Source organism: Protopterus annectens, chromosome 1.part0 (assembly GCF_019279795.1).
Source record: "Protopterus annectens isolate FY-2018-M chromosome 1.part0, PAN1.0, whole genome shotgun sequence".
In the NCBI taxonomy this organism is placed as follows: Eukaryota; Metazoa; Chordata; order Ceratodontiformes; family Protopteridae; genus Protopterus; species Protopterus annectens.
In genome coordinates, this window is record NC_056725.1 from 613815229 (window position 1) to 613834065 (window position 18837).

The window sequence follows — 18837 nt, forward strand, 5'->3', positions numbered from 1 at the left end:
GGGAACTGGAGCAGCCAAGCTGTTAGCTTAAGATTGTCCAGGTTGGGATGAACTCTCCCTGACGGGTGAGTCAGAAGGTCTGGAGCAGGGTCCAGAATCCATGGTTCATCCTGAAGATGAAACTGAAGAAAGGGGAACCAGATTTGATGAGGCCAATAGCGGGCAATCAGGATTATTGTTGTCTCCAACAAACTTGCTTTCCTGCAAAAACTTGGGAATTAGAAGGATAGGAGGAAAGGCATAAAGAAGTCCAGCTGGCCAATCATGAACAAGTGCATCCCTTGGGCAAAGTAGTCGTTGCATTTGGCATTGGTGGGCAATGCAGAGAGATCTCGGCAAGGCTGGCCTCATTTCCGGAAGATTTCTTTCGTAACTTTCTGATTGAGGGACCAGTTGTGTGGCCCTAGTATGGCCCTGCTCAATTTGTCTGCAATCATGTTGCATTTCCCTGGGATGTGCATTGCTATCAGAAGGCAGTTGGAAGCCCACTGCCAGATCCTCAGAGCTTCCCAACAATGGGGTAAGATCTGGTTCCCACGGTTTGTTTATGTACCTGATTACAGACATGTCCAACTGGATTGCTATTGTTCCTAGAGGGAGAGTGTCTTGAAATGTTTGCAACGCTAAAAGCACCTCCCTCATCTATAGGATGTTTATGTGCAAGTGAGCCTCATGTTCCTGCCAGATGCCTTGGACTTTCTTCCCTAGATAATGCCCCCCCCCCCACCTTATCTGGGAAGCGTCCGTGGTCACTGTGGCCTGGGGTTGAGGGGGGGTGAAGTGACAGCCTTGAGATACTACTGGGGAATAAATCCACCATTGGAGATCCTTTTTGCAAGTCTTGGTTATCATAATTTTGTGAGACACTGGAAGTTCCAAGATTGACCATTGTGTGGAAAGTAACCATTGAAGTATTCTCATATGAAGATGCTAGGGGAATGACTACTGTTGACGCAGGCATCTTCCCCAGTACCTGAAGAACCAGTTTTGCAGAGGCTCGTGTCTTTCTGATTAAAAGTCTTACATAATGGTGGAGATCATCTACACTGTCTTGTGGGAGTCTTGCTAGTAGTATAGAAATGTTTTTTTCTCTGCTCCTATGAAGACTAACCTTTGACATGGCTCTAGACCAGATTTTTCATAGTTTACGGTAATACCTATGGAGGAACATAGTTCTAGGGTGTAGTCCCTGGCTTGTAGCAGAAGACACCTAGTTGGGGCGGTTATGGGCCAGTCATCCAGTCATGGAAACATGCAGAATACTCTGCGTCTTAGGTGAGCCACCACTATTGCCATGCAATTGGTGAACACTCTGGGGGTTGTAGTGAGACCAAAGGGCACAGCTCAAAACTGGAAGTGACTGGCTCCCAGCTGAAAGTGCAAGAACCTCCTGGATCGCCTTTCCATTCGAATGTGGTAGCACACATCCTGAAGGTCTACAGAGCACATCCAATTGTCTTTTTCCAGGAATGGAAGTGTCGAGTGCAGTGTCACCATCTGGAACTTGGTCTTTTTTACAGACTTGTTTAGATTGCTGAAGTCCAAAATGGGTCTCCAGTCCCCTGTTTTCTTTGGAACTAAAAATAATCTTGATTAAGTTCCAGGTTTTCTCTGGTCTGCGGGGACTTCTTGGATGACTCTTTCTTAGCAACTTCTGGATTTCTAATGTTGCTTGTTCATTTTGACTGGGTGGAACGTCTGGAACTGACTTGTTTACGGGAGCAGCGAAGGAGAAAGGAATGATACATCCTCTGGATATTTTGTTCTGCACCCCTTTGTCATTTGTTATCCTTTGCCAGTTTTCGTGGTGTACAGACAATCGACTCTTGACTGCCTCCAGAGGTGAGCAATTGGGCACTCCTTCAGGAGTGCTGGAAGGGTCTACTAAAGAATGATTCTCTGGAGCCCTGATTTTGCAGGTCTCCCCTGCCACGAGGGCAGCGTCTTCCATTACTGCCCCCCCCCCCCACTTCTAAGGGAACTTTCACCCTGTGTGTCTTGGAAAGATCTCTGAGATTTTCTGAACACCTCTTCCCACTTCCTCTCTGACCTTTGGGAAATAGTGTAGTAGGTGTAGAAAAACTTACTCAAATGGCAGAGAAGGTCTCACCTTCTTGTTCACACCTGGCGAGAGTTTCCTTTACTTTAGGCCCAAAAAGAGAAAGCCGTCAAAAGGGGCATTCACAAAGGTAGACTTGATGGACTCCGTGAAACTGCAAAGATGCATCCAGCCCTGCCTTCTTGGAGAGATGTCTGAACCCGCTGCCCTACTCATTCCATCTGCTGCATAAGATATGAGCCTCATTGACAAGTTAACAACTGAATTTAGGGTGGTGAGCTGAGCATTGACTTTATCTGCCGCTGCATCAGCTACAGCTCCTTGGAGACAGTCTGACAGTTCCTTTAACAGGTCTCCCTGCAATCTAGTGAAGTGGGTAAGACAATTCAGTGACCGTAAAGTAAAGTTTGCTTTCGAAAAGACATGCTTCCCATACCTAGCCATGGCCCTGGAATCCTTATTTGGAGGATGGATAGAGGAACTGGTCTCAGAAAGCTCCTTTTCAGTGGCCGCCGCACAACCATGGCATCAAATGCTACACCTTTTGTCAAAAAGTTCTTGTCCTTAAGGGCTGTAATATATTTATTTGACCTCCTAGGAGTAGGCTATATGGTGTCTGAGGTCTCCCAAGCCTTCTGAGAGATTAATTCAATAAGCTGATCGAAGGAGGGGTCACCCAAGAGGTTGAAGAGTGAGACCCAAAGGCCTACAGGTAAACCGACTACTCGGCCGAAGGAAAGGTGGACTGCCAGTCACCTCTCTGCTTTTAAGATTTCCAGGATGTCTCCAAAAGAGACATCTTCAGGAGGTAACTGTGGGAACCCTTCTGTTTTATCGAGGTTGGTACCACATGTGATGGACTCCTCTGGGGAGTCAAGATGCTTCCTCTTGCATGTCCTCTTCTGAGGGACCTCCATAGTGGGATATTCTTGGGAGGTTTCAGAAGGGGGAGTCCCGTGCTGGACATCCTGAGACCTAGTGTCTCTGGGGACCTGTGGAGAGGGTGGGTGAGAAAACAAAGACACCTGGAGAGAACTGGGAGGAAGATCTGAGGGAGATTGTGTTGCAGACTGAGAGGTAGTCAGAACCCTCCTCTTAACTTCAAAGGCAGGCTGCCCCTGCTTCGAAGAACTCCCCGGATCAACAAACGCGTGGTTGGAGCCAATGGAACCTCTGGAGCAGCAGACAGAGGTTCCAAAGCAGAGGTAGGAGCTGAAATCACGTGTGCCAAGGCCCCCAGAGGCAGAGTTTGATCTGTTGAGATCCGAACTGGCTCTGCGGACCCGACCGGAGAGTGTTGGCACCCAGAGGTCTATTGCTCTGACTGGGCAGAAATACTCAGGGCAGATGGCTGATCTGAAGGGACTACGGGTCCCAGACACTATACAAACACAACCTGGATGTCAGAATCTCCCAGCTCCACAGCCAAAGGATGGATCGGAGGAGGAGCAGGTGCAAGTGGGAAGGATGTGTCTGATCCAATTTCTTTGGGCTCGGATCCAACAATAATTTGGCTAAGGCCAGTGTCTTTAACAGTCTCTCCACCACCCTATCCACATCTTCATCAGAAAGTCTCCTGGTAGACCAGGTAGAGAGGGTAGCTGACCTTGATCTTGATAGAAAAGGTGATGGGAGCCAAGAGTGGACTGGTTCCAGGGAAGGTGATCGGCTCCTATATCTAAACTCAGAAGATATGGTCGACTTCGGAGCAGAGGTTTCTTGTTGCTCCGAAGAAGCCTTGGATCTGACTTGAGTTGTCTGCTCCGTTATTTCCTCTGGAGTCGACAGCTTGGGAGCTTTCTGCTTCTGCTCCAAAGAGGATCTCGGCTCCGAAGAAGCTCGTTTTTGTAGCTTATCCAACTTGTCAGATTTTGCTGAGCAAGAAAATTCTGGTAATATAGCCTCAGAAAAAGGGGTCTTAATTGGACCTTTTAGAATAAGTGTATTCTTGCACTCCATCCATGGCAGATGGAGCATGATTCCTGTAAATGAAGAGGCCCCAAGCAATACACACATAAGGTGTGCGAATCACAAAGGGGCATCTTTTTTCCATATTTCTCACATTTTTTGAAGCCCAAAAGCTTCCCTTCTTGCTTTTGAGACATACCTGAAACTCGAAAAATAACAGAAGAAGAATAAGAGGAACACAGCACACACACACACACAAAAACACTCGGAACAGTCCTCTAACTCAAACGGACTGAAAAACTGAAAGGAAAGAGAGAGATTTTTCTTTTTAAATGATAGAAAAGGTGGGAAAAGTACTTCCTCTAATTTAAACAGACATTAGTTATATGACCTCTAACTTAAACGTACATTAACAACTAAGTAAAAGGAGAAAAAGACTCACAAACACTCATTTAAGGGTATTAGATTAAGAAAAGGGTTTTTAAAACTATGGAAGGTCAGAAAAACTATAGTACTAAGAACAGAAATATGAAAACACTTAGCCCAGAGCTGCTAAATAACCTATTCACTGTCAGGCAAACAAGATCTGGGGAAGCTAGGGGGGTGCTTTATGGGTAAAGAAGGAGGCCCACAAGTTTTGCTGAAGACCTCGAGCTTGGAAAATGGCTAAAAATGATCTGATGGATCGGATCTGACCCATCAGTGAGAATAAAGGCGAGACTGAAAACATCACATCATGTACTTCAAATCTCTGTTAAGTTTAATGCCTTTCACAACAAATCCACAAAAAACATGATGTCTTACTTAATTCTATGAAAGGTATGGAGTAAAACTGGCAGATATTTCTTCCAGTATGAAAAAAGTTTCATGAACTTGTGAAACTGATAGATAACCACAAATCATTCTGCAATTACTGCACTGAATGTCATATTGGTAAAATGTGGGATTCATGTACATTATGTACTTACCAGAACATCAAATTCAGTAGATATTGTAAAGGGTACTGAAAAGCCTTGGACTGGTCACCAAAAAAGCCCTACACTTGGCAACAATCATTTCCTTTCCGGTTTGAGTCCCTCCCATTCCCTCACTTTGCTGGCTCTCTAAACTGAGGGATGCCTTCCTGAAGCAAGCATAACTGGAAATGCTAACAAATGAATCTTATCAGGAAAATGTCAAAAGTGTGAAATAATTAGAGGCCACTGGAGCTCCTCAGAGTCCCTTCAAGATTGAAATTTGGCTGGGGGATAGGTGGGCTGGCTGTTTCTAGTGTCCAGAAAAATACCAACTAAATCTATTGTTCTGGTAAGAACATAACTTAAGTATTTAGAATGGTATTATCCTCACATTAGGAAACTTTACACAGTACACCTTTGGAAGTAGTAAAACAAAATACCTTGGAAAGTGGAAGCCCCAAAGGCGGCTGCAGATCTAGACTAAGTATTCAGACTGTAGTGATGTGCAAAAGTATGCAAGGCAGACCATGTGGATGCAGCACAAGTTTCATCCTGGAGTAAGTTTCTAAGGAATGCTGTAGAAGTAGTCTGAGCTTTGACAAACAGTGCCCTAGATCTGAAGGATCTGTTGCTGGAAGAATAGCAGAATGTGACAGAATCTAACAACCATTTTGCTAATGGCAGTTTGTTACTTTTTGGCCTTTTTCCTTTCTAGAGAAGAAACTCAACAGTTAATCATCTTTTCTAAATCTTTGCTCTTTTTGAGACAGAATCTAAGTTGTCTCTGTACATCTAAGCAGTGAAATCTATATTTGAAAAATTGGAAACAAATACTGGTAAGTGAGCTGATTGATTCAAACTGGCATGTATCACAACTTCTGGCGTATAGTAGGGATTTAGGGATTAGTCCTTAGATATTCACAGCCTTTGTGAAATACCAGATAAGGATATTTGGAAAATAGTGCATGCAACTCTTAAATTCTTCTAGCTGAAGTGATTGCATCAAGGAAGAGGGTTTTCCATGACAAAATCTTCAGATCAGTTGTACAGACAGGCTCAAAAGGAAGTAAAGTAAATTTTTTTAGAATGAAAGTCTGAACCCAGGAGAGAGAGGAGATGTGTTGGTGGTCTGGGATAAAGTATTTCTTTCAGAAAAGCTTTACAAAGATAATGAAGAATAATGAAATCCTACATGAAAGTAGAAAACTGCTGCCAAATGTACATTGATGGAATCATTCTAGTTCCCTTTTGAAAGAGTTCTCACAGAAAGGATTAAAACAGAGGAATAGGAGCCTGAAAAGTATCAATGTTATGCTTGCCTACCCATATGGAGAACTTGGTCTATCTTCCTCTGTACATTTTCCTTGTTGAAGATTTTTGAGAGGTTATAAGTAAATCCTTCATATTTGCTGGGAGGAACGGATCCCTGGCTGTTATTGGAACTGGAAAAATCATGCAATTCATCAAAAGGTCTGAATGTCCAGATGAGGCTGGCTGGATATGTGAGGCAAAAACTAAGGATGCCTTGGGAAAAGAAGGGGGGCTCTTCTTCTGAGATGAAGACATAACAGGCAGAACCAAATCTGATGTGCGCAAAGACGGCTATGAGAATGACCTTACCCTTATATATCCTGGCTTTCTGAAGGCATCTAGATATGATGGGTATAATGGGGAGAATGCATACAGGAGCCATGGGTGACAAATATGGGTTAATGTGTCTCTTGGGGAAATCTCTAATAAGGTACAATGGAGAAGAAGCTGTTGTATCTTGCTTTGGAAAGTATAGCAAAAAGACTGCACCAAAGAACTCCTGATTTGCAGAAGATTATGTGAGTTACTGAACTGCTGAGAGATCGTTCATGAGGGAACAAACTCTTTCTGCTTATCCTATCTGCTATTACACTGGTGTTTGTCCCTATGATGTGCACTGCTTTGAGAAAGTATTGTGAAGATACAGCCTATACCCATACCCATACAGCTTCTTCACAAAGTGGGTAAGAAATAAGAATGGGTTCCTTCCTACTTGCTGATGTATCATACCACTGCTACACTGTTAAGACTGGATAAAGTCTGCACCTTAGTCAAGGGGGTGTTGGAGGACCTGCGATGCTAGGAAGACATTTCTCACCTATAATACAGTTACTGTTGATGTCCCTTGGACTGTCCTGTTCAAGTAATGCCACCCATTCCATTAAGAATGCATCCATGGTTGTGGGTATTGGCTGGACAAATGGAGTTTCAGAGGCAAGGTTATCTGGAGTTGTCTGGAATTGTCCACCAGGACAAGTGTTGCTTGCAGGCTTTTGACAATTTTATCATTTTTGTCATTAGGTTAGTAACTTAGTCATACTGGACTCTAGGTGTCCACATTAGTACTCTCAAGTGCATTTTGTTACAAGGAACAGCTTGAATGGATGCTGCCATAAGGCCTAGTACTCTCAGAAACATTGTGGCATCTGAGGATTGGGTTCTGTATGAGACACCTTACTGCCTGAATAATTGCAAATCTTCTACTCAGTTATATGATAGTTAACTGCTTTGTTGTGTCTGACTGGCAACCTATGAATATCAGGAACTGAGAAGGTTGCAGTTGCGATTTTAGTAGGTTTACTGAATTCCCAAGGACAGGCATAACTGAATTTAGTACTGTCTTGCTAAACTTGTTTTTGTCCATTGTAGCAGTAGCACTGAACTAAAAGTCTAGGTAAGGGAAAATGTTTATTCCCAGAAGATGCATGTAAGTGCCTGGAACCACAGCAAATTCCTGTTCAGTCTTACTATACTGATATGTGGGTGAGTGTCCTCATGCTCCAAACAGTATGTCCAGTCTTTTGCTTGCAAGCATAGCAGGATGAATTGCACAGTGACCATCCAGAATGACTCTTCCTTCATGTATTGGTTTAGATGGCCGAGGTCTAAGATGGGTCTGAAGTCTTGAGTCTTTTTGGGCACTAAGAAGAACCTTTAGTAAAATCTGGATCCTCCCTGGTCTGGTAAGACTTCCTGGATGACTCTCATTTGAAAGAGGAATGTCATCTCCTGTTCCGCCACCCTTTTCTGATGGGGTTGTATTGTACATGGATGGGAGAGTTGGTATTTAGGCTCTGTTAACAGTTGTATTGAGTAGACCCCACCCGATATTATTTTCCTAATGCAACTGTCTTGCATGATGAACAGCAATGTAAAAGGGACCAGGGACAGATATCCCTGACTGCCTCCAGCGTTGGAGAGTTGGGCAATGGTTTAAGGTTGATACTGCCTATGTCAGGAACAGGAGCCGCAAAACCTTTCCTTGTGTGGACCATAGAAGCTCCTTCAGCTACAGGACCTCTTTAGAAAAGCTGATGATTCTGGGGCTGTGAGACTTAAGATTTGCAAAACCAGAGGTTCTTGGTAACGTTCTGATTCCTCTGAAAGGATCTTTGCTGGGCTGAAAACCTGACCCCCAACAGCTGTGAGCATCTGCCCTCTCATTCATTTTGTTATAAGTAACCTTTCACCTTCTGCCCAAACAAGGATGATCTGTCAAATAGGACATTGATGAATGCCTCCTTAAAGTGTTCTGTCATTCCAGTTAAGTGAAGCCAGGCCTCACGCCACACTGAGATGCCTGAACCCACCAATCTAGCTGCTTCACCTGCTGTGTTAGGTAACAATATCATAGACAACAAAGTGATGGAGTTGGTGGCCATTTGGGTCTCCAACTGTTGCAGAGATCCTCAGTGCGCCATAGCTTCGAGTTTCTATAGCCTTATTCGTCAGGTCCTTATGAAATCTAGTTATATGCTGCAAGCAATTTAATGCCCTGATTATAAATTACTCAATGCAAATATACACTCTTCAGCCTATCCATCACCTGAGACTCTTTGCTAGATGGATGAAAGGGTTGAACTTCCTCTGGGCCCTACTTCTTGGAGAATCCATAAAAGGTTTCTTACAGTGGGGCCTATACTTCCGGGGTGGGGGTGGAGGGTCTGGAAAACTCTGCCTGATTTGAGGGTGGGGTTGGGGTTGGGCTGAAACACTCTGTCTGATTTGAGGGGGAGAGGGGTCAAGTTCTATAATGTCTGACTCTCTCCGGGCTCTAGAATAGACCATATCTATTAACTTGTTTTATTGGGGTACTACTGAGGCTACTGGATGTGAGGACCTGTAAACCTCCTATGGGATCTCTTTTTCCTCTAGGCACTGAGGGTAAATAGAGAACACTAAAAGCGGAGCCTTCACAAAAACTGACATCATCTGGTCCCTATCAAGCTGGATAGGGCTTCAAAGAAATCTTGAGGAGCAGGAGGAAGCAGCTAATACTGGTCTAGAAGACATAAAGCAGGACAACTCCTGCACTGAGAAGAAGCTTGTTACCGTCTTCCTCAGAGCAGGGTCTGTATTCCTCATGGAAAACTGTCATGATACAGAGGCAGGATGTACAGGAGTGGAGATCACTGAAAGTTCTGGTGGGATGGAGAAGTAGCGGAAATCCTGGAAACCTTAGCTGGGGAGAGCTTTTCAAGTATGGAAGGCTCACAGTTTTTGATCCTCCATTTCTTCTTCTTCTCGTGTCTTTGGGAAAGTTCCATCTCAGGTTCTTTATCAATCTCTCCTTTTTCTTAAGGCTTTTTTTTTCTTTTGCAGTCTTTTAAGTACAAGGTTCCTCCTGTACAGGAGATTTCTGGAGCTAAAATGTTTGCATATGGAACAGTTGGCAACTAGATGCCCAACCCCCAAGGCAAACAAACAATACACAGCAAATTGCGGATCTAGGAGCAGGATTTCCATTGTCTAATCTAGGAACTAAAAGCAACAACACAATATCCTAATAACCTAACCAATCCACAGGAAAACCTAAGTACTATAAAACACACAATTACCTAAATGTCTGAATGATCTTCAGGAAGAGAGAAAGGAAGGATATATCTTTGCTCGCTTTTTAATTCTTTTAATAGGGAAGGGGTTTAAGGGGAGAAAATATAAACTGAAAAGGACATTGTTCTGGGCTACAGTACTGCCGAAAATTATTAATGACTAGAAAAACTACCATTGATAAAATAATAGATAAATTAACTTATCTTTTCTCAAAAAAGTAGATAAGAAAACCCATAATACTCAAGCTGGTTTGGCGCTATTGCTACAGTGAAACTGTCTCTGCAATGAGATCTGGAGAGTCAGCAGGGAGCAGCGCGGTGGTGGTGGTGGTGGTGGGGGGTGGTCACAAGCTGGCAAGAGACTGGTTATTGCTGAGTGAACAGAACCTTCACTGAACTGTCTAAGGGTTTCCACTGTTCGGATAATACCAACTTAAATCAAACATTGTTAAGCCAAACAACTGTCTGCAGTATACTAATACAGAGTTTAAAACTTTTTTTCATGGAAACTGGAGTCCCAGCATATTTTTTCAGGTCATATATATGCACAGTCAAATGGACAAAATGGCTGAAGTGCAAAAACTGTAAATCACTTAATGAAGAACTTGCAGATCAGTAACAAAATCAGCTCCCTATTAAAATGTCAACACTTGGAATGGCAAGTGTTGAAACTCCAAAAAAAGAAAACACTGGATAAGAGCAAAATTTGAAAATTGCTCTTCTCCTTTAAACTTATTTTTTTGAAGGGGTAGGCAAGCCCCCCATGCCTCTGAACTTATATATACCAACTGCAAAATTGCCATACCTCAGAGAAAATGGAATATTCTGAGAAATGGCATCTCAGACTTAGTATATGTAAATCCAATTTTCTCCATACTTTGGAAACTTGCTCTATCTGGTCCCGACATTTCAAATGGTTACCAAGAAAATCACTTAACTTTAATGGAATACAAAAATATTCCACAGCAAGGCAGTGGTCTGATGCTGGTTCAAACTGTTTATGGGTCACAGACTAAAGAACAAAAATTCCTAGGTTTACTTCACTACTGTCTGCTCTGTGTAGAAGTCACCTTATGCACAAAAATGGGATTGGTCACAAGGACACATTATCCTTATGAAAGTTTTCCAAAAAATATTTCAACTCCAGCTATGTGACTGGTTCAAAATTTTTCTGACACAAAGTACAGATTCCAAAGTTGGGCAGGATCCCTGACTGAAGGAAGGATAAGAAAAGCACCTCCAAGGAAGGCCTTACAAACTTTCAAGGGGGCAGGAGACAAAGAATTAGCCCCTTGGTGGTAGTCAGAAATCATGGTTAGGTTCACTCTGATAGAAGGATAACTTAATCCAGTATAAAAAAAATTGTGACACTCAATCTAGTAGAGGTGGCAAAGAATTAGTAAAGAGAGGTAAGCCTTTTCTAACAGCCTACCAAATGAACATATCCATTTACATTGATACAATTTTCTGTTGTTGGGTCTCTTGGCAAAAGTACAGAACTGCACCACCATGCCAAGGTAAGAAGGGTCCCTGGCCTTTAATGAAAGTGGACTAAAACAATGATGTAAAATACAGTAAGTGAAAGTCTGGATGACGTTTGCTGGACAGGTGAGTCAAAAGGGTTTTGAGGACTTCAGGTGTAAATGCTTGTCCAGAAGATAAAGCCAAAGCAAATGTAAACAAACCTGTCAAAGTCATAACGGGGCTATTAGAATGACCCTGACCTTGGTAGGTCTGGCTTTTTGAATACATTTTGGGATTGGTGGAAATGGGGAAAAGCAAAAAGAAGCCCTGACAGCCATTTTTGATAGACAGCATCCCTGGGATGTTCACCTGAATGAGAGTTGAAAGAGCAGAAGCTGCTGTATTTAACACCTGATAGGGAGGCAAACATGTTTCAAACAGGGTTCTTGCAGTGACGAAAGAGCTTCCCCATGAAAGACTGACTGAGGGGCCAACTGAGACAGTCCATGCCAATAGAATGAGCTGCTCACTGTATCATGCAGCAGCCCAGTGAAGCAATTGTTGAGTGACGTCTCCGATGTCCTAAAAAGAAGTATGGATTGGTGGGACTGAATTTAGAAAGCCTCAAGCTGAATTGTTTTGAAAACAGACCAGAAAAAAAAAAAAAAAATATGCCGACTTTTTTCCTTTTTCTTACTCAGAGGTCAGAACTCCATGCATACGCATTTATGAAGTTCTGTGTGTCCTGAGAAAAAAGGCAGATTTTATTTATTTATTTGACATTTATTTACTGGAAAAGTTTGAGTGTGATAAGATCCATTTTCAGCAGAGGCCTGGAGAGAAAAGCTCCACGCTGACATAATACGGTTACAGTTAAATAAAACTATTACAACATCTAATACAGAAGAATGACATATTAACTAAGTAAAAATTCAGCTTCAGTTCTTAGAGTGTTAACCTATATATACACAATGCAAATACTTGGACAGCTACAATAAGCGGATAAAGAACACTGTCAATAGATAAAGTATTCACAAGCTGCAATTCACACAGATGACATTTAACATACTGAGTACACTCTTTAGAACACAGATGACAAGATACTACAGCCTAGGCAAAAATATATTTAATCTTTGTCTAAGAAATTTATTTTACTAATTCCTTCTCTCTGAACATAGTCAACGCATGCTGATGATGGAAAGAGGGAGGGATTAGTTCAGCCTGGGATACTTTAGGAGCAGAGCTATGTTCTATTTAGGTAGTCTTCTACTAGTAATTTGAAGTTGGAGAGGTTAAAAGTAAATCTAATTTGCAGAGGAATAGAATTTCATTTTTAGTGACAAGAGTATGAGCAGAGCATTTGGCCAGAGAATTTGTGAGGTTAATCTGTGCTGAGAAGATGTTGCTAATTAAATCAAAGTAAATGGGCATGCCTTCGTTGAAGGTTGGGCGTCAAGTTGGCACCTCAGTGTTTTGTAAAAATCTACTGCCAATCATTAGCGGACCGGAGTTCCGCTGTGGCAACCCCTTACCGGGAAAAAGCCGAAAGACAACAAAAAAGTCTATTAGGATGATAAGAGTGGCAAACAGGAGTAAAAGCAAGGGAGTCATCGGATTTGTGAATAATGTGTGTGGAGATAAGCTGTATATAATATAAGTGGTGAGGTACTTTGAGCCAGTTCAGCCTTAAGTGCACTACAGTAGTGACTGTGGTATTGTTTGTTGGTGACAAATTTTGCAGCATTATTATAGCATGCTTCCAGCTTATTTTTAACTGTAGCCTGAAGATTGATTAAGATGGATACACTGTATAAGACAGATGAGAGGAGGCAGTTAGTTGCAAGAGTGGTTTTGGTGGTGTTGCTAAGGAAGTTTTAATATCTGTAGAGCACTCAATTTTTGGTGAGCCTTTTTTATGTTATTTTGAATATGCAGGTCAAACTGAAAATATTAGCTTACAAAAAATACTGTCAGTTCTCTTCTTTTTTTGAATGGGGAGGGGGTGCAGCCCAGCAGTCAGTACCATGAGCTGCCCTTGATGCATCCCCAGCCTTAAAAAATCTTGTGAATCAGATCTCACAAGCCCATTCATTTCCTGCTTCTTAGTGCCATAAAGCCTTGGGACTGATGGCAGCACCTATTTACATGGTTTCAGATGCTAAGTATTACATGAGAGTATTGCAGTGGACCATAAAAGTTCAGTATCGCCAGCTGGCAAATCCCATGTTGCAACTGGTAAAAGCAGTAAAGATTTGCAAACTTCACTTGAACTTAACTCTAGACATTCCTGTTGTAGTCCCCACACATGTAGTGTCTGCCAGCACGGCTACCTTTGCCTTCAGTTGAAGGACACTGTCAAGATAGCCTGAGTATGGTCACAATCAGTGACCAGTGTACATGTAAGCATTTTAGAGATGAAGTGAGTTCTTACTCTCTAGGCCTTTCAAAACTCCCTTTCTCTAGGCTGTGGTTTGCTATATTAACAAGCAGGGAGTGAGTCTGTCTTACACACACTGTCAATAAAGGAGGAAGATATGAGAATGGGCACTGTCCAAAAAATATTTTCAATAGCCAGTCATATCCGGGAAGCAAGATGGGTTCAGTAGTTGTCTACTAATGGGCAGGAAAATGCGAATAAGTGATTTTTTTCAGCCAGTAAGCCAGGCCAACATGTTAGGAAGCATGTAATTCAAGTATTTAAGAGAGAGAGTGTGTGTGTGTGTGTGTGTGTGTGTGTGTGTGTGTGTGTGTGTGTGTGTGTGTGTGTGTGTGTGTATCTATGTATATGTGTGAGTGCATATTTTTCAATTGTGCCTGATTTTGCCACATTTAATTTGCACTTTACTCATCTGATTTTCTGGTAAATCACTGATAACAGTCAGACACAGTAAAGCAAAATATTAGACCTTTATTATTATTCAGAAAATACATGTCTTTTTAATACCTTTATTGAATTATCACTTATGACATAGGCAAATAAAAATGTATGTAAAAGAAAATAAACCATATTAACATGTTCATAGTTTCAAACAATATATATCACATATATTCTTCTGTACAATTATCATCAATCCAATATTACATAAATTGCTATAGGCTCCATACGTTTGGGAATGATCCTTTCTACTTTGTGTTGCCTAAGTCATTGTGCTAAAAGTTTATGTGCTCTGGAGTTATTATCAAAACAGTTTCTTAAAAGCAATCTTTCTAAACTCATGCACATTATCCAGATACTCCTTTATTTTCTCTTTAGCACTCCACAGTTGTGCTTCTTCTTTTTCTGTGAGATTCCCCTTATTCTGCAATACTTTATCTTTTGTCAGCCCCTCTAAATAATCCTTTTTAATTCTTAACAATATCCCTGTTTCTTTTACTTCTAACCTATTTTTAAATTCCACTTTCATTTTATCCCACTCACTATTAACACATTCTGAAGAAATTTCTATCTTCTTTAAGAACTTTTGAGTAATTTCCATTACACATCCCTCTTTTTTAATGGGTAGGTAAGGGAGCACCAGTATCTCATTTTTACTTCATTACCCTGCATTTTTATCATAGTTGTTATTACTCCATGAGCTTAAACAGTTATTGGATGTGTGTTGAAGTTTTCAAATAATTGCATATGTTTCTGTGAAATATAATTTCTGTCTAGTCTAGCCAAGTTATTATACCTTGGGGAAAATATGTAAATTCTCTTTGAGTTCCTACAACAGAATTCATGTCTTACATGCCAAATATTTTAATACATTTCTTCAGAAATCTACCTTCTTTTGTTATATTTTTCCTTCCCTTCTAGGTCCCCCAAATATAGCCTCACTGTTGCAAATCAAGTTCCATTCCCAACCTGAGCTAATTATTTCTTCCAAAATTTGCTTAAGCTCCATAAAAGGAGTTTTAGGTGGAATATAAACACATGCCAGTGTAATCCTCTTCCCTTGTCAGTAACCCCTTACTACCACAAATCTTGCATTATTATCTTGTTTTTCCTGTTCTCTCACCATTGAGGCTCCTCTAGCAATTAGTATAAGTAATCTCCTTTTCCTTTGTCCCTTATATTCTTCTGAATATCCATCCTGAAATCCTTTCTTTATCAAATACACATGTTCACTTCTTTCCATATGTGTCTCCTGCAGCACTGCTATTCGTCCTCAGCATTTCTTAATATACTCCAATACTCTTATTTTGTCAATACCCATGAGACCATTCACATTCAGAAATAATATGGAGATTGCAGCCATTATGATAAGAAGTTATTATACCCACCCATTACAGATGACAACTTTTTTAAATGTTTATTTTCAGTTTTTTTGTTACATGCACCCACTAATGTTTGGCAGGCTGATCCTTTATGCAGCTGCTTTTTGTCATCTACATTTGAATCTATGCCAAATTTTACAAGACTTTTTGTTTTAATGAAAACCCTCAAAAACACCCCCCAGAGCAGCACCATAGCCTATTAACTTAAATCAAGCACACAAGACTATGTACATCTTCAAATAGTGACGTTTATAATTCCTGATAGGAACAATTGTTCCAAATCGACAGCTGCACACACACACATTGCCTAACCTAAAATTAAGGTTATCCATGCTAAGAAGCATGTAACATCCTGTTCTCCTGCTTACACTAATTGCTGCCTGTTCTTCTTTTATCCTTACTCCCCTCCCAGATGTGAAAAACAGCTTATATTGTTTCAGAAAATATTAACATTTTAGCCTTAAAAAGTGCTCTGTCTTTTACTGCCTATCATTAAGCTTGTCTCCATGCAAACATAAAAACAATGTACAGCTGTCCTCAGCTGCAGACGTCTCAATTCACACTGAACATTTATTTGATAAAGGACAACTTTTTATTACATTATGTGTGCTCTTATCTACTTGCTTACACAACAAAACTTGTTATAAGATTAAGCCAAGAGCCTTGATTCAGGCATCCACCTTATAAATGTAAGATACAACATAACAGCTCTACATGTATTATAATCTGTGCACTTTTACACTCCAAGATTACAGCATATTAACTTAAACATGCTTTTATTTAGCCTTTCTTTGTTTTTTGTTTTTTTACATTGTAATGCCCATGTTTCTTAAAACTAAAAAAAGATGAAAAAAGGCATTTGTTTACTTTAGTATCTTTATCATCAATATTAAGAACAAAAATGTTTTACTTACAGTTAATTTTTCCTCCTTTTCCTTTAGTGTTCTTCTAAACATTATTGACATGTGGGTGTATGCTTTTTGGTCCCCCACAACTTTAACAAAGTCAACAACAGTCCACCCTTTCCACTTTTTTGTAGAGGCATATTTCACAAATGTGACTGTATGTTTATAATCTCACATTTATTCACTAATTTAGTGCTGTTGGTCTTCTTCCTGTGCATCTCCATCTCTCAATCCCAAACTCTGGTTCAAGTCCAAGATACCCCCGATTCTTCTAGTCAAGTCTCATGCTTTTTATCGTCTCTCAAGTATTTTCCTTTGGAACTCTGGAAAAGATTTCACTGGCAAAATCTCTCTATGAACTTTATTATAAGAAGAATGTGAAGCACAGTCTCCTTCTGTTTGATGGTCTACTTTTTGTTGGAGAAACCTTTGTATATCCTTAGCATGCTCTGCATCAAAAATTACTTTGTTCCTAAAGGAAAAAATATTCTTAGGACAACTGTCTCCAGTTTTTAATACTTTCCCTCCTGTTACAGTTTGTCAGGATCAACTTTTCTGCTGGTATGACTGCTGCTTTACTAATACAGGTCTTGGCTGCTTTCTCATGGCCAGGATTGGAGCATAAACTCAAAGTGCCCTTTTAATTAATGAATCCTGCTGTGGAATACCAGTCCAGTTGCTTACTTCTGCTTTCATAAAATTAATACAGTCTGCTCCTTCCAGCTTCTCTGATGTAGCAGAAAATCTCAGCTGGGGCTGATGTTAGAACTGAAAGGACTGGCTCCTGAACTGAACCTGAGAGACTGACCCCAACCATCCCGGTCAAACCACTATTCTCCCCTGACGATAAAACTTGGGTCTTCAAACCTGAAGGCTGAAAAGCTGACCTCAGCAACATCTGCAACAGTCCAGGAAAATAGGCCAATACCTACAACAACAACAGCACCTTCACCAAGACTGAGCCCCAGGACTGAAGTTACCCCCATGTTAATGACATCAACACCGAAAGTACTGATGCTGATGGCAAGCTCAATATCAAGGTGCCCAACACTGACAGCTGTGGGTAAGATATCAGAACGTCAGCAGGTGTGCATAACCCTAAATATGTCAGTTCAGGTGTATGTGGATCAGTATTCAGCCTCACCTCAACACCAGCCTTTAAGCTGACCACTGAGGAGAACTAACAGATAGGAACAGAAACTTCACAAGGAGGAGTGGCCTCTGATTGCTACAGTATCTTGATGTAAAGATTTGTCAGTAAACAGCTGGATCTTACTTGAAGCCTGGCATTAGGAACTGTTAGCACACAAGAAGTCATAAATCTCAGAGGCCTAAGGAACTGCCTTGTTAAGAACTCATTCCTTTTTGCTAGCTTTGTCATAGTTGAGAGTACTTAGGATGCCTTGCGATAACAAGCTCCAACTTTGACAGCTGCTTCCCAGATGTGTTAAGAGCTGATGAACTGAATGCAGATCTTTGACTCAATTTTTTTCTTAATCATTCTCTTCAAAACATTCACTTTCATCTGAGATAGGTATTGTACATTTTGGAAATTAGTATAAAAACACACAAACAAAAAATCTAAATTCATTTGTTGACATGTTATCATGTTTCCTCTCAAAAGTGTTTAAGATAAAAAATACTTACTCCACCACAATTTGGCATTTCACATACAAATGATGCTACTGGGGCAGGAGGTACAATATGGTGTTGAGATTCTGCCTCATAAGGTAGTTCTAGAGCAGAAGGTAGCAGGTCTGAAGACTTCTGTGCTCTACACTCATTGTCTTTTTCTGATTTTCTCTCAACTTCAGGCTCATCATCTTCCAAACCCTCATCAACATTACACACCTGTCATGTATTAATGACACAAAATTGGTTTAATTATACGGCAAAAAAACTAACGAGATAGCATAATGAAATAATACTACTATTGACAATGCTACATTCACTTTAATTTAAGGAAATTAGTTAAGAGAATCAGGTATCTGGTTTGCAGCCACAGTTTACCCAATGTACTCTACAGCTAGTGCAGTCAAAACACATTTCTTTGTGAAGTATGAAAAAATGAGCAAAAGAAGAGAAGCATTTCTGCTGACTGTAGCATTACAAAAATCTCTTAAAAGTTGCAAATCACTGACTTGTGGAACTGCTATTTGCACGAAGCCAGTGTTGCCCTATCTTATGTTTTTGACATACTTGCTTTTTAAAATTCTACACCTTTTCCCATCCTACAACAGTCCATCAGAAAAGAAGAAAACTCTACTACATCTTGAAAACTTATGTTACATACTATGAGCTACAGTTTTGAAAATGGTATTTCTGGGGTTCATGCATATTACATAACATGCCCTTCAACAACATAAAAGCAATTATTCTCAGTGTTCAACAATACATTTAATACGTGAAAAAACGAAGACCAACTC

The 18837-nt window shown here is 40.7% G+C and overlaps 1 protein-coding gene across 1 annotated transcript in view; it reads right to left on the reverse strand.

Annotated features, from left to right (window-relative positions):
- The window catches only part of TRERF1 (transcriptional regulating factor 1), a 1546663-nt gene that overhangs the window by 252604 nt on the left and 1275222 nt on the right, over window positions 1-18837 (reverse strand). Inside the window, exon 14 of the mRNA XM_044060332.1 lies at window positions 18059-18262. Coding sequence (XP_043916267.1) covers window positions 18059-18262 — 204 coding nt within the window. The remainder of the gene's footprint in view (window positions 1-18058; window positions 18263-18837) is intronic.